Genomic DNA, 16,469 nt, shown 5'->3' on the forward strand with positions numbered 1-16,469 from the left:
TAAAATCAACATTAAAGAATTTCACAATAATATTCTCACTTAAAAAATCATTCCACAACGAATTAGGTGTAAAAATATTAACAATACTTTGAAATGAATAACGACGTAAGCGTAAAAGAATAAACACTAATACATGAAATCCACAAGCCATAGTCATTGTATTTTGAATTTTTCTTCGATTCTGAGTCACTATTTCAAATCTGTCTACAAATTGTCCAATATTTTTCCATTCAGAATAATTTCTGCCGTAGGTGTCAAAAACCTCAACCGTCTTCCGGGACATCACTAGTAAACCAATCCAATGACCAAAAAGCAGCCTAGATGGACTGGTATTCACCACGATGATTGTCGGGAAGCTGGTAAATGTAAGACGATCAAGAAAGTCGGAAGGTAAGCAGAAACTTTTGTATTGTTTAGCAACAATGTCCTTTTTTAAAACAGCTAGCACTTGATTCGTATTCATGGTGCAATCGGGAGAAATACAGCTCCTGATTTGTCAATTTCCAAAAATGTCTCTTGAAATCCGATAATTATAAGGCTAACAGACGCATCTGTAGCTTGTGAAAAAGTGAGATCTAATCGAAGTGTTCCGTCTTTAATAAGAGATAGATCTGGAGTTCCAGAAATATCCAAGCATATAAGGGAAGAATCACGTATCCATTTTTTCATAGGATAGTCCATTTTCAAAAATTGTTTCGTCTCCTCCCAAAGTTCGCATGCTCATTTCATAAAGAAGTCTATAACTCTGATCAGAAAAGTTTAGTGAATAAATTGGCTGTCCATTCACTTTAAGATGCAGAGAAGATAGATGAAAAAGCTCAAATTTAAACGGGCTTGATTCGTAGCTTCCCAGCTGATTCGACGTTTTTACAAGGCCAAGAATAACTTTTGAAGGGAGATGTCCATATGTCGTCAATGAACTTTCAGCAAAAGAGAGACTTCCAGTTGGAATAATTCTAGCTGTAGGCATCAGTTTTGGAATCATAATTTTCAGATTACTTCCGCTTGCTTTGATCTTTTCTACTGCCAACGCTAGCGAGGATACAATTTTTACTTTTCGGATATGTAAAACTGCTTCACTTATTGTAAGTTTAACATCAGGAGCGGCTTTTTCGAGTTTTCGAAAAACTAATCTAGGCAATGATGGGGAAAACTTTATGTCAATTTTTAATCCAGGTGGTATAAACTGATTTAGTTGGAAGAAATGGTGCGATGGTCGCGCAGCAAGGTGTAAAGTTTCAGTGGCGAGTACCGCCAATTTAGGATCCAAAGTACCATCTTCTTTTGTGTAAAAACCATAGTTTGAACCACGCGATTTTTTGTACTGTTTGGCGTAAATAATGTATACGATGCGAATGAAGTGTAGGCACTTAACGAATTACCACTCGATACAAGCGTATCATTGACAAATACTTGAATATTTTGGAATAAAGTATTCATAATGCCCCCATCATCGTATGAAACATTGTCGCTATCGGTTACAAGATTTCCATCTGATTTAAAAACTTTGACTTTTAACTCTAAAATACTGTTTCGCATATCAGAATAATAGTTTTCATTGCTTGAAAAGCGAAAGTGAATAGGTGAGCCATCTGATAAAGGGACTACTGGGTAGATTGGATCAAAATATGCAGACTTGACAGATACATCAACATTTGGGCTTTGAAAATAGCTGATGGCTGAACTAACTGAGGGCACACTGTCTTCGGTTGGAAGGAAACTCATTTTTCGCCAAAAAAATCTGCTTTTGAGCGCTTAATTTTCCGGATAGGTCTTGCTTTCACCTTGGATCGATGCAAACTGATCAATTTTCGTTTGCGTGGTCTACTTATACCACTTCCACGTTGTTTCATACTTTCCGTAATGTCACGTACTTTATTTTGTATATTTCTTTTCAAAGATGAACCAAAATCTTGTCCTTTTTCAAAGTCAGTGATTGTATTGCCAACAACATCAGACGCCACAGGAACAACAAATTTTCTTAAAAGAGGTATGGCAAATTGCATCATTTTTCCAAAAAATTGGCTAAAGGCACCATATCCAACCATAGGTGCAGCTTTTCCTTGATAGTAATCCATTCCACCTCCATTTTGTATTGTTTTCACAAAACAGTCTACAGAGGGACAAATAAATTGTCTACGGCTATTCATTATTTCTAAATTCGACTGTTAGCGAGATTAGTCCTCTATTAATGGGTATGATGTTATTCTTTTCAGTTCTAAAACTAAAATGAACAATTTCAATGTTTTGTCTACTTATATCTAAATAAATAAGTGGCTGGAACGAATAGCTAATCACTTCCTCGTTTGTCGTTTTTCTCAGGAGAATTCTTAGGATGGGAGCAGATGTATTTCCAATACGTGAACGCTGAACAATGTCCGTATACACAAAGATTGAATTCCACTGGTAATAAAGTCCTGGGACTAATGGTCCTTCAATGCCATAAGTCTGGTGAAAATTATTATCCGGTTCTGGCTCAATAATGTTTTCTTTGTATCCAAGAACTCTCGCAAACCATCACTAAGATAGCAGGATTCGCCGACTTTTAGTCCCAGTATATAGACTCGATCATATAGTTTATTGTAGTGAAAATTAACCGAGTCTTTGCCGGTATAAACCAAATTATTCATGTCTTTGGTAATTTCCGGAATTGTATTGTACTGCTTATTCTTTGGAAGCGTTATTTTAGTGCCTAAACATTTGCTTGGGTCTTTGCTATCACCAACAAATCGAAACAATTTGAAAAAATAGTCTTGATCTTGTCTCAAAGAATCGAAAGAGTTGGTTAAATGGAGGGATACTAAGGCCATTTTCCATCCTGATCCTTGAAGCACATTCGGGGGGTTAAGCTTTGTCAGGAAATCTGCAATCTTGTTTGTTTGGTCATAAACAGGGTCTGGGACGTCTGAACTAAATGAAACATAGAAGGATTCAATCGAGAATTCTAGCTTGATCTGCGTTTATCCAAGTGTTGAAAGAGGTGGGGTATTCTAGCCAACTGACAAGCAACTGTTTAACTCCACGATATGTTCGCCGTTTAAGTACTTTATCTATAACGTATTCATCGGGCTCTCTAACTTTTTGTAGTTCACTCTGATAAAAACATCCTAGAACAGGCTCATCTGACAAATCCACTAATTTAAATGTGACTGGATCTGTGGATTGAACACTAGCAATTCGAAAAATTTCTTTGCTAAAATTAAACTGTCCTTTCTCAAAGATTCCTTTACCACGTAAGATTCTAACACTTTGTCCAACTTGTAATTGATTCCTAAGCCTTTTCTGCTTGCTTTCACTTTTTCCATACATAAAATCAGAAATATAAGGTGTATTTTGTAACTTTACTTGATTCGGTGCTAAATTTCCAAGGCTACGATGCGGTGAATCATTATACTGAAAAACAGTTAAGTCAAGTCTTGGTACAAAAGAAAATGTATTAAAAAGAGTACAAAATGCACTTAGATGAGAACGAAGTGTACGTATGCTTCTTTCAACTATTGTAGCTTTCAGATGACTATGGGTATGATAGAGTTCAATTTGATACTTTTCAAGAGTCTTTTTCACACTTGGATTCAAAAATTCCTTTCCTCTATCTACGTGAATCTTTTTAAATGTCTGTTAAGAAAACACTTGCTCCAATTGTTTTGCAACTTCACTTCCATGCTTACTTTTCAGTGGCTTTACAAAAAGTCTGCATGAAAAAACATCAATAATGACCAGTAAAAACTTGTACGGTGCATTATGTTTGGCATAAGATTCATCCAAACTCATTAAATCTGCTTGAGCAATCTCAAAGGGGTAGAGTGCTATAGTTTTTCTAAAATGTTTCGGTCTAGTAGCTCTCCTATGCAAAGTATAGGACTCTTGCTTCTCCAAAAACTTTTGAGCTTCTTGTTGAGATGTATTTGCAGCCAATGCAAGACGGTGTGGTGAGGAAAGAGCACCAAACTTGCCAATATTTTCATAAACTTGCTTTAAATTTTTTGCCATTTGCTTAGTAACGAAATCTGTTTTGGGCTTTTTGATGGTCGTCGATAATGACTTCTAAAAGTACCAGTCTTGAATCGTTGTCTCGATTTGATTGGTGACTGGCCTGGTGACTCGAGAACTGTAGAGTTGACACTTGCAAAAGATCCGTCACTTTCAGTGACTTGTTCTGAACTGATTCTTCTTAAATTTTGTACGTCTTTTAAAATGCCTTTATTTCTGATTAGACTGAGGGGGATATTGCTGTCAGCTAAAAAGTTTATAATGTTTGAATCAATAGCATATCGTGACTTCCTATTCGAAATCAGGTCCGTTAATAAATCTGTTGCATTATAGAGCTTATCGTGAATTTTTATATTGTTAAATCCACGTTCAATTTCAAATCCATCCAGTTCATGCAAGTGATGATATAATAATTGTGCAGACTGTCGGTAGGATACAGGGAACTTTTCAAAAAGACCTTCATACTCTTGTGTGCTCGCCTGTGGTGAAAAAGGTTCCGCCACGCCCGGACCGTGATTTTGATTTAGCGGCGCAGCGCACGGGCCCAGATTCTGATTTACCGCGGTTGGGTCCCGTCGTGATACTAGCGGTCCGCTGGGTTGCGGTTCTGAGGGTAGGCTAGGTTTTGAAACAACATCCACTTTAATTGGTTTTGTCATATCACTTCGATACTTTTGAAGGCGAGACATTGCAGATTGAAATAAAAGTAATTTTTCAGAATCAGATATGGAATCGTTATTCAAGAAATCAGCCATCTCATATTCAAAGCGCTGCCTTGGCTGAATAGCTGTCTCCAGTGGAATGAGCTTGTACGGTCGAACTGCTGCCATTTCTGGTAAGTAGAGATCCTAATTAAACTTCCAATAATTGGTAATAATACACCAAAAAAGCCACTTCCTTGTTGCACTAATTTCGAGCGCTTCTGTTTAATATTCTTCTTTTTAACTGATAATTTTACGATGTTGACAGCACCGTTTCTTTTGACATAATGGCATCGAAATGTTTGAATTGGTGATATTTAAACGAAGTTCTGAAAATGCTTTCACAATATCCTTGTCCAAATTTTGTAATAAAGCACGTCTTAGCTTGGGTTTAGCTTTAGCTAAAATCTCTACAAAAGGATGAAGTTGCTTCATTCGTTCCATCTTTAAGACTAGTGTCACTTTTTCAATGCGTATGGTAGATATACTGTTGCTTCTTTTTCGAAAATGTTACTTGTTAGCATAAGATTTCTATCCTTGCTATTCAAATTTATAAATAAGTATCCAAAAGGTTTATCGGTTGCCATTTTATAGCTGTCCAATAAATAGCGAGAGTTTCCTGGGAACATTTGTTTCCCTAAAGCTGTAATAGAGGATTGATCTCGTGCTTGTCGAAATAATACAAATATATTTGTATTTAAGCTTATCGTTCGAATACTTTTTGTTTGTTGAAAAAGATTATGCAATACTAATATCACTGAAATGTTCATATGATGGGATTCGACTGTCCATAAATCCAACAGCTTTTCAGAGTACTTTTCCATGTGCGTTGCAAGGTCATCAAAAATCACTAAAGAATTTGACTTGAGGTTCTCAAGAATCTCAAAGTTCTGAATAAAATGGACATATGGCATTTCTTCTTTTATTTTATCATAGATTGTCTGCCATATTCGATAACAATAGTAAATTTCTCTCGGAGGCTTTTCAAATAGTTTTTCGTTTTCTTTAATTAATTTAGATATGAAAACACTTTTCCCCGACATCGATGGGCCAGCAATAATCATCCGAAATGGTGTTTCAATTTTAAACATGTTGACTGATTGCTTTTCTTCTTTAAACTGACACTTTTCAAGATTATCCACTCCTCTTATAGATTATCTATATCCAGTTCTTTGAAGAGAAAAAAAAAGTGTTGGTTGTAAATGTCTTTTAGAAAGCTCTTGCAGTCTTCACAACAATGGATTAAAAGATTGTTCCGTTTTTGAATAATTGCTCGAATTTCTTGAGATTGTCTTTCTTTTTTATCAATATAGTATAACACTGCGTTCTGTAAACAGTCACTGATTGCATCTTCAAAGTCACATATCCCGCTATGGCTACTATAGCCTGCTAATTTTGCATCCAACGTTAAAACGTCCAAAATTGTTGTTTTGCTGCATTTACATTCTCTTCCGTTTTCTAAGAGCCTTATCTGTAGCTCAGGTAAAGAATTGCATGAAATACACACTCGACTATTTAAAATGTTCCAATTGTTATAGTCCATAAATGTTTTACACTTGCATTTATATCTTACTATAAACTTCTGACATAGGATTTCTAAACACTCACAAAGAAAACTAATTGTAGTATACATATTTTCACTAGCACTTTCTATACAATACTAAATTTGTTTTTGAAAATGTCAATCATATCTGAGATCACTTCATTTCTTCAATTTTGTAATGTCCAAGAGGAAGGGTAGTGATCCCATCATCAAAAATATATACTTTGTCCGAAACACCAGAGATGGCAGTACGGACAACTTCCATTGTATATAATTTCAACTTGAGAGATCTTATGGCGTTTGTTGTAGTTCTAATGACCCTTCCTTCAAAAACAGCTTCTTTAAATCTTTCCGCCGTTAGATTTTTCTTCATCAGATGTTTTGATGTTCCTTTGGCAGCCTTCTTTAATTTCTCGTTCTGCGTTACAACACAATAGCATTTAGGCGAAGCGGCGATTAATTCTATGAACGTATCGCTTCCTAGTTCGTTTTTAAGTCTGCCAAATTCATTCTTCTTCTGGCTATTTACCAGATGGGGATATTTGACGGGGTCCCAATTGGAAAAGTCTATGATAGGTCGGAGGGTTGGGGATGTCAAATCGCCGACTAAATCCTTTGTAAATATCTTAATAAAGACTGAGTCGGTATCTGAGTAAGCTAAATAAATTCTACCAGAAAGAGGCCCACCATAATAGGGAACTAAATTGTCCCAAAATGTCTCAGCCATAATTTTCTTGGATATAGATAAGATGGCTGCACCAGCTGCAATATTTTTGTTCAGGAGGGCATGTCTCTTTTTTCTGACTATCAGCGCAAGATTCTCATTAACTATTGAGAAAGAAGATATATTACAGTCTCCAACCAGACGTCTTGTAGTTTTCAGATCTGTTGTAACTATACACGACGTCCTTTTTCGTACTTGCTCTACAGATTTCCCAAAAATAGTGTTGTTAAATAGCTTATAGAGCTCACTCTTCGTTTTAGATTTTGTTTGTGATCTTCTTTCCATAAAATGGTCAATATACGGTTTCATAAAAAATTCCTGTTTGAACTGAATTACGTTATGGATATGATCTAGACGAAAATGATGATTGAGTATAAATTTCAAGTATGTATGGTGTAGGGTAATTTCCTTTTTGTAGCCAAAAGATGCGAGCAATTTATTTGTTGACGTCCATGGGATCTTGTCTTCCTTTATGCGTTTTTTGTTGTATGGGGATAAATCTTCAAAACGGATTTTCTGTCTGGAAATAGGGTGTGGCATCATTTGATAATAGTCGTGGAATTCTCGTGGAATTTCTCCACTAACTGTCACAAAATAGCCATACTCTCCATTCTCTTTTATAGTAGAAAAGTCGGGGTAATCCTGAGATTCTCAAATTTTATAGTCACCAATGGGCATTTTATAATTCGACATGCAGTTTGCATATAGTCCATTATGATCTAAACACAAACCGTAGCTCGGATTATCAGGATGAGTAGGGTCACATTGAATGTACCGATCATTATGGAATACCAGACCACCATATATAGCTTTTTCAATCTTAAGATGAATTTCTAAATCTTCAATTAAGTGGATTTTATGTGGAGCTGCAAATTTCAACATTAGTTGGTATGCTAAAGATGGTGTTGAAAAATATGCATTTGGGTCTAAACTATAAAGATCTAGTACATCTTCAACAAAGGTCATAAAAACATCGGCTAGAGTTAACACATCTGATGCAAGATAAACTCCGCAATAACGCCACAAATTTTTGCACTCGTAGACATCCCAAACTTTTTGCGCAAAAGCGTATTCTTCTGTACTTATGTCCTTTTGGTTGAGATCATCATAAAAAGATGCTTGAGATGGTAAACTTGGTTCTTCAAACCGTGTAAATTCATCCATATAACTATACGGGAAAACACCCTTTTGTGTAAGTAGATTGTATTGATGATCATTTGAAAATTTCTGTCGTAGGATTTGGAAAGACTGTGGATCTTCAGCCTTTTGTACAGCAATCAAATTTTCCAAGGATTTTGGCAGGAATGCAAAAGTTTCAAAGAAGATAATTGAATAGCGGCGTTCTTGGTTATTTTCAAGGCTCCGGGACCAGCTAATTTTTAAGGTGAGAAATTTTTCGCTTGATTTAGCCAATGGTTCGTACTGTAAATTAAAACCTTCAATTTGTGAAAGGGCTTCCAAAACATGTTTTATGTCATAACTTAAATTATGGAACCCAACCGGAATATACCGCTTATGTCTTAAGACGGTGTTACATGTCGAGTGAGCTAGACATTCAAAATTCGGTCCTTTAATATGATGGCAGTGGTGTCTGACTGTTCTATCTCCTACTTTTTTCGGTTTTTCGATCAGGGGTTTTCCACATATACCACAATTAGTCTCTTGAAATTTATGACTATCTTTTTCAGTAATTATCATCTCGTGACAAGTATCATATATTTTGTCTAAGCAGTTTTGTGCATCTTGAATGAGTAATATCATGCCGTCAATATGGCAATTTGGACCATAGGTTTCTCGGTATTTTTCAAGTTTTTTACCGTATTTGACGACGGCATGTGCGTACGCTGCTGGCCGGTGCTCTGAAATTATTCCTTTTCGAATAGGTTCGTCAACTTTTTTGATGATTGACTCGAAATCTGCAAAAATTCTATATTGAAATGGCATTTTATTGTAGAAATCCTTAAATTCAATTATTGCTTTTTCGCCCTTTGGCATAGATACTGTTTGTAAACCGTGAGGAGAGCAGGCTTCGATATGTTGGTTTAATTTATCCTCAGTCCTTGATGGTGACAGGCAGTATGAACAATAGAATCGCGCTGTTTTTCCTGAAGATAGTAAACGACTTAGATTTACGATAGGCCAAAAATGTGCGTAGTCTGCATTATCTGACTCTCCGTACAGTAAATAGGCATAATATTTTACATTAGAATTAGATGGAGCACGAATTGGACAAATTGCTTTCTCTAGTTCATTATAATGTAATACGCATATCCCTACTGAGGCGGAGGCGTTTTCTTGCTCCCATTTTGAGATATCGCTGATTTTGATTGGCCATTTTCCTTCAAAACAATTGAATGTAATGGTTGGAAAAATACCGGGTTCTCCATGACTTCCTTCTAGCCCATTCCTATTTAACTCTAGTAAATTAGACTGACTAGAATTGTCATTTAAAACTTGATGTCCCGCTGCCAAGACCGACCATTTGAAACATTGTAATCCTTGGTCGAACCGCATTTGTAAAATTCCTTTTTTGCTAGCAAGGGCTTGCGGAACTGGAGGACCGTTCCGGCCAGCGGGAATGGGAAAATCCCCGTCAAATTTCGCAATATGAATGTCGAGACTCCGGATTCCCGTAAGTGAAAATCCACTCCCATTTTCTGCATACTTTTCCGCCGATTCATTGATTTTTGTGATGCATTTGTCAATTTCTGTATCTATATCCCCGCCTCTATTAAAACGTTCCATGTACGAAAGCAAAGGGACAGTTCTATCCTCTTCATCTTCCCAGCTAAAAATTGCATTAACTGCCAGTTGAGCTCTTACGCTAGTACGTTCTTCTTCTTGAATTTGCCGTATTATTCCACCGATAGTTTGGCGCAAAACATTGACTAGTTCGCCAGATCTTTGGGTCTTAAAGGCGACATTGGATTTAAAGGTATATGATCTCAAGTAATTGTGAAAGGCATGATCTTTCAATTCAAATTGAGCTCCTCCAAACTGATTAGAAGGACCCGGTTGATCTAAATCTACTTGTAAGAAGAGATCATCTTCGTTATCATTTAAAAAATTTTGGACTAGCGAGTCAACACTGGTTTGTGTGTCGCTACCATTCAATTCAAATTGAGCCCCTCCAAACTGATTAGAAGGACCCGGTTTATCTAAATCTACTTGTAAGAAGAGATCGTCGTCGTTAGAATCCAAAAAAGTTTGGACTAGCGAGTCAACACTGTTCTGTGTGTCACTACCATTAATTGAAACTCTTATCCTTTTCGCTGGTGGCTCTGAAAATCCAGAACCCTGACTACTTCCACTGTTTAAATTTTCACTTTCCATAATAAATCACTGAACACTTTCTTATCGTAAGCAAAACTGTAACTGATGCCGTAGTCTTTAACCCTCGCCTTTTATAGCTTTTGCTCAAGATTGTGCAATATTGTGAAATTTGCGCAATATTGGGAAATCCCCCCTTTTCACAATTCTGATTGGAAAATCCAATGACCTATTGGAATGCTGAAATGTCAACAATTGCAAAACATGTCTAACCCTGCTTTCAATAACACCAATGTTTACCGACCATCGGAATGTAGTTACCAAGATTGCCAAATAAAATGTAGTCCCCTTTTTCCGCAATACCTCTCTTAATTTCATCTCTACAAATCATAAATATTCTTTTTCTTTAAAGGGTTCTCCTCCAGTATTCCTGAATTTCTCACAAGAAAACTATATTTATGTAGATATTTTATTTAATTTGTATATTTTTTTATTCTGTACAACAAATTTTTATATGTCTACTTCTTACTCCAGACTACTTATGCCATATTGGAAGCTAGGAAAAACCTAGACCTACTCTTAGAAATATTTTTTCTAGCAAAAAATTTACTAGCCTAGACTATATTGTGTAATAACCACCAGGTTCGTAAATACCTACCTTTGCGACATCGCAATGTTGCGTCACTTGCATCTAGAAGACAGTTGATTGGAGGATTGGGCTGGGGAGGGGGCGGGGCTTGAATTTCCTATCCTTGTCGCAGTAACTGTTAGGGCCTATACAGGCTCGTAAATACCTACCTTTGTGACATCGCAATGTTGCGTCACTTGCATCTAGAAGACAGTTGATTGGAGGATTGGGCTGGGGAGGGGGCGGGGCTTGAATTGCCTATCCTTGTCGCAGTAACTGTTAGGGCCTATACAGGCTCGTAAATACCTACCTTTGCGACATCGCAATGTTGCGTCACTTGCATCTAGAAGACAGTTGATTGGAGGATTGGGCTGGGGAGGGGCAGGGCTTGAATTTCCTATCCTTGTCGCAGTAACTGTTAGGACCTATACAGGCTCGTAAATACCTACCTTTGCGACATCGCAATGTTGCGTCACTTGCATCTAGAAGACAGTTGATTGGAGGATTGGGCTGGGGAGGGGGCGGGGCTTGAATTTCCTATCCTTGTCGCAGTAACTGTTAGGGCCTATACAGGCTCGTAAATACCTACCTTTGCGACATCGCAATGTTGCGTCACTTGCATCTAGAAGACAGTTGATTGGAGGATTGGGCTGGGGAGGGGGCGGGGCTTGAATTTCCTATCCTTGTCGCAGTAACTGTTAGGGCCTATACTACTCAAAAGTTTTAGTTTTCGAGGGTAATAGCTACTTATGTTGAAAAAATAAAGATATTAGACTATTTTATGATTGCAAATGGTAAAGAATGTGATTAAAGGCTCTTTTCCAATTTCAAAAGTTTTAGTTTTCGAGGGTAATAGCTACGTATGTTGAAAAAATGAAGATATTAGACTATTTTATGATTGCAAATAGTAAAGAATGTGATTAAAGGCTCTTTTCCTATTTCAAAAGTTTTAGTTTTCGAGGGTAATAGCTATGTCTGTGGAAAAAATGAAGATATTAGACTATTTTATGAAGGCAAATGGTAAAGAATGTGATTAAAGGCTCTTTTCCTATGTCAAAAGTTTTAGTTTTCGAGGGTAATAGCTACGTACTATGAAAAAATGAAGATATTAGACCAATTTATGATTTCACATGGTAAAGAATGTGATTAAAGGCTCTTTTCCTATGTCAAAAGTTTTAGTTTTCGAGGGTAATAGCTTTGTCTGTGGAAAAAATGAAGATATTAGACAATTTTATGATTGCACATGGTATAGAATCTGATTAAAGGCTCTTTTCCTATTTCAAAAGTTTTAGTTTTCGAGGGTAATAGCTACGTATGTTGAAAAAATGAAGATATTAGACTATTTTATGATTACAAATGGTATAGAATGTGATTAAAGGCTCTTTTCCTATTTCAAAAGTTTTAGTATTCGAGGGTAATAGCTACGTATGTTTAAAAAATGAAGATATTAGACTATTTTATGATTGCAAATGGTAAAGAATGTGATTAAAGGCTCTTTTCCAATTTCAAAAGTTTTAGTTTTCGAGGGTAATAGCTACGTATGTTGAAAAAATGAAGATATTAGACTATTTTATGATTGCAAATAGTAAAGAATGTGATTAAAGGCTCTTTTCCTATTTAAAAAGTTTTAGTTTTCGAGGGTAATAGCTATGTCTGTGAAAAAAATGAAGATATTAGACTATTTTATGAAGGCAAATGGTAAAGAATGTGATTAAAGGCTCTTTTCCTATGTAAAAAGTTTTAGTTTTCGAGGGTAATAGCTACGTACTATAAAAAAAAGAAGATATTAGACTATTTTATGATTTCACATGGTAAAGAATGTGATTAAAGGCTCTTTTCCAATGTCAAAAGTTTTAGTTTTCGAGGGTAATAGCTTTGTCTGTGGAAAAAATGAAGATATTGGACAATTTTATGATTGCACATGGTATAGAATCTGATTAAAGGCTCTTTTCCTATTTCAAAAGTTTTAGTTTTCGAGGGTAATAGCTATGTATGTTGAAAAAATGAAGATATTAGACTATTTTATGATTACAAATGGTATAGAATGTGATTAAAGGCTCTTTTCCTATTTCAAAAGTTTTAGTATTCGAGGGTAATAGCTACGTATGTTAAAAAAATGAAGATATTAGACTATTTTATGATTGCAAATGGTAAAGAATGTGATTAAAGGCTCTTTTCCTATTTCAAAAGTTTTAGTTTTCGAGGGTAATAGCTATGTCTGTTGAAAAAATGAAGATATTAGACTATTTTATGATTGCACATGGTAAAGAATGTGATTAAAGGCTCTTTTCCTATTTCAAAAGTTTTAGTTTTCGAGGGTAATAGCTATGTATGTAGAAAAAATGAAGATATTAGACTATTTTAAGATAAAGAATGTGATTAAAGGCTCTTTTCCTATTTCAAAAGTTTTAGTTTTCGGGGCTAAGAGCTTTGTCTGTGGAAAAAATGAAGATATTAGACTATTTTATGATTGCAAATGGTAAAGAATGTGATTAAAGGCTCTTTTCCTATTTCAAAAGTTTTAGTTTTCGAGGGTAATAGCTACGTATGTTGAAAAAATGAAGATATTAGACTATTTTATGATTGCAAATGGTAAAGAATGTGATTAAAGGCTCTTTTCCTATGTCAAAAGTTTTAGTTTTCGAGGGTAATAGCTACGTATGTTGAAAAAATGAAGATATTAGACAATTTTATGATTGCAAATGGTAAAGAATGTGATTAAAGGCTCTTTTCCTATTTCAAAAGTTTTAGTTTTCGAGGGTAATAGCTACGTATGTTGAAAAAATGAAGATATTAGACTAGTTTATGATTGCAAATGGTAAAGAATGTGATTAAAGGCTCTTTTCCTATTTCAAAAGTTTTAGGTTTCCAGGGTAATAGCTATGTCTGTGGAAAAAATGAAGATATTAGACTATTTTATGATTGCAAATGGTAAAGAATGTGATTAAAGGCTTTTTTCCTATTTCAAAAGTTTTAGTTTTCGAGGGTAATAGCTATGTCTGTGGAAAAAATGAAGATATTAGACTATTTTATGATTGCAAATGGTAAAGAATGTGATTAAAGGCTCTTTTCCTATGTCAAAAGTTTTAGTTTTCGAGGGTAATAGCTACGTATGTTGAAAAAATGAAGATATTAGACTATTTTATGATTGCAAATGGTAAAGAATGTGATTAAAGGCTCTTTTCCTATGTCAAAAGTTTTAGTTTTCGAGGGTAATAGCTACGTATGTTGAAAAAATGAAGATATTAGACTATTTTATGATTGCAAATGGTAAAGAATGTGATTAAAGATTCTTTTCCTATTTCAAAAGTTTTAGTTTTCGAGGGTAATAGCTACCTATGTTGAAAAAATGAAGATATTAGACTATTTTATGATTGCAAATGGTAAAGAATGTGATTAAAGGCTCTTTTCCTATGTCAAAAGTTTTAGTTTTCGAGGGTAATAGCTACGTATGTTGAAAAAATGAAGATATTAGACTATTTTATGATTGCAAATGGTAAAGAATTTCATTAAAGGCTCTTTTCTTATTTCAAAAGTTTTAGTTTTCGAGGGTAATAGCAACGTATGTTGAAAAAATGAAGATATTAGACTATTTTATGATTGCAAATGGTAAAGAATGTGATTAAAGGCTCTTTTCCTATTTCAAAAGTTTTAGTTTTCGGGGCTAAGAGCTTTGTCTGTGGAAAAAATGAAGATATTAGACTATTTTATGATTGCAAATGGTAAAGAATGTGATTAAAGGCTCTTTTCCTATTTCAAAAGTTTTAGTTTTTGAGGGTAATAGCTACGTATGTTGAAAAAATGAAGATATTAGACTATTTTATGATTGCAAATGGTAAAGAATGTGATTAAAGGCTCTTTTCCTATGTCAAAAGTTTTAGTTTTCGAGGGTAATAGCTACGTATGTTGAAAAAATGAAGATATTAGACAATTTTATGATTGCAAATGGTAAAGAATGTGATTAAAGGCTCTTTTCCTATTTCAAAAGTTTTAGTTTTCGAGGGAAATAGCTACGTATGTTAAAAAATGAAGATATTAGACTAGTTTATGATTGCAAATGGTAAAGAATGTGATTAAAGGCTCTTTTCCTATTTCAAAAGTTTTAGTTTTCGAGGGTAATAGCTATGTCTGTGGAAAAAATGAAGATATTAGACTATTTTATGATAGCAAATGGTAAAGAATGTGATTAAAGGCTTTTTTCCTATTTCAAAAGTTTTAGTTTTCGAGGGTAATAGCTATGTCTGTGGAAAAAATGAAGATATTAGACTATTTTATGATTGCAAATGGTAAAGAATGTGATTAAAGGCTCTTTTCCTATGTCAAAAGTTTTAGTTTTCGAGGGTAATAGCTACGTATGTTGAAAAAATGAAGATATTAGACTATTTTATGATTGCAAATGGTAAAGAATGTGATTAAAGGCTCTTTTCCTATGTCAAAAGTTTTAGTTTTCGAGGGTAATAGCTACGTATGTTGAAAAAATGAAGATATTAGACTATTTTATGATTGCAAATGGTAAAGAATGTGATTAAAGACTCTTTTCCTATTTCAAAAGTTTTAGTTTTCGAGGGTAATAGCTACGTATGTTGAAAAAATGAAGATATTAGACTATTTTATGATTGCAAATGGTAAAGAATGTGATTAAAGGCTCTTTTCCTATGTCAAAAGTTTTAGTTTTCGAGGGTAATAGCTACGTATGTTGAAAAAATGAAGATATTAGACTATTTTATGATCGCAAATGGTAAAGAATTTCATTAAAGGCTCTTTTCCTATTTCAAAAGTTTTAGTTTTCGAGGGTAATAGCAACGTATGTTCAAAAAATTAAGATATTAGACTATTTTATGATTGCAAATGGTAAAGAATGTGATTAAAGGCTCTTTTCCTATTTCAAAAGTTTTAGTTTTCGAGGGTAATAGCTACGTATGTTGAAAAAATGAAGATATTAGACTATTTTAAGATAAAGAATGTGATTAAAGGCTCTTTTCCTATTTCAAAAGTTTTAGTTTTCGGGGCTAAGAGCTTTGTCTGTGGAAAAAATGAAGATATTAGACTATTTTATGATTGCAAATGGTAAAGAATGTGATTAAAGGCTCTTTTCCTATTTCAAAAGTTTTAGTTTTCGAGGGTAATAGCTACGTATGTTGAAAAAATGAAGATATTAGACTATTTTATGATTGCAAATGGTAAAGAATGTGATTAAAGGCTCTTTTCCTATGTCAAAAGTTTTAGTTTTCGAGGGTAATAGCTACGTATGTTGAAAAAATGAAGATATTAGACAATTTTATGATTGCAAATGGTAAAGAATGTGATTAAAGGCTCTTTTCCTATTTCAAAAGTTTTAGTTTTCGAGGGTAATAGCTACGTATGTTGAAAAAATGAAGATATTAGACTAGTTTATGATTGCAAATGGTAAAGAATGTGATTAAAGGCTCTTTTCCTATTTCAAAAGTTTTAGGTTTCCAGGGTAATAGCTATGTCTGTGGAAAAAATGAAGATATTAGACTATTTTATGATTGCAAATGGTAAAGAATGTGATTAAAGGCTTTTTTCCTATTTCAAAAGTTTTAGTTTTCGAGGGTAATAGCTATGTCTGTGGAAAAAATGAAGATATTAGAC

At 34.5% G+C, this 16,469-nt stretch overlaps 1 protein-coding gene across 2 annotated transcripts; it reads left to right on the forward strand.

Annotated features, from left to right (window-relative positions):
* The first annotated feature begins 249 nt into the window (after window positions 1–249).
* On the forward strand, window positions 250–10,742 carry LOC136042856 (uncharacterized). Of its 2 annotated transcripts, XM_065727784.1 has the most exons (4): window positions 250–390; window positions 4,709–4,825; window positions 8,195–8,342; window positions 10,641–10,742. In XM_065727784.1, exons 1-3 carry the CDS (start codon window positions 302–304, stop codon window positions 8,292–8,294), a joined length of 306 nt encoding a protein of 101 aa, XP_065583856.1. In that variant the 5' UTR covers window positions 250–301; the 3' UTR covers window positions 8,295–8,342; window positions 10,641–10,742. The 2 variants fall into 2 exon arrangements, with proteins under 2 accessions (XP_065583856.1, XP_065583857.1); XM_065727785.1 differs by lacking the exon at window positions 8,195–8,342 and having other exon boundaries at window positions 10,641–10,681.
* Window positions 10,743–16,469: the final 5,727 nt, after the last annotated feature.

Source organism: Artemia franciscana, unplaced genomic scaffold (assembly GCF_032884065.1).
Source record: "Artemia franciscana unplaced genomic scaffold, ASM3288406v1 Scaffold_2207, whole genome shotgun sequence".
Classification (NCBI taxonomy): domain Eukaryota; kingdom Metazoa; phylum Arthropoda; class Branchiopoda; order Anostraca; family Artemiidae; genus Artemia; species Artemia franciscana.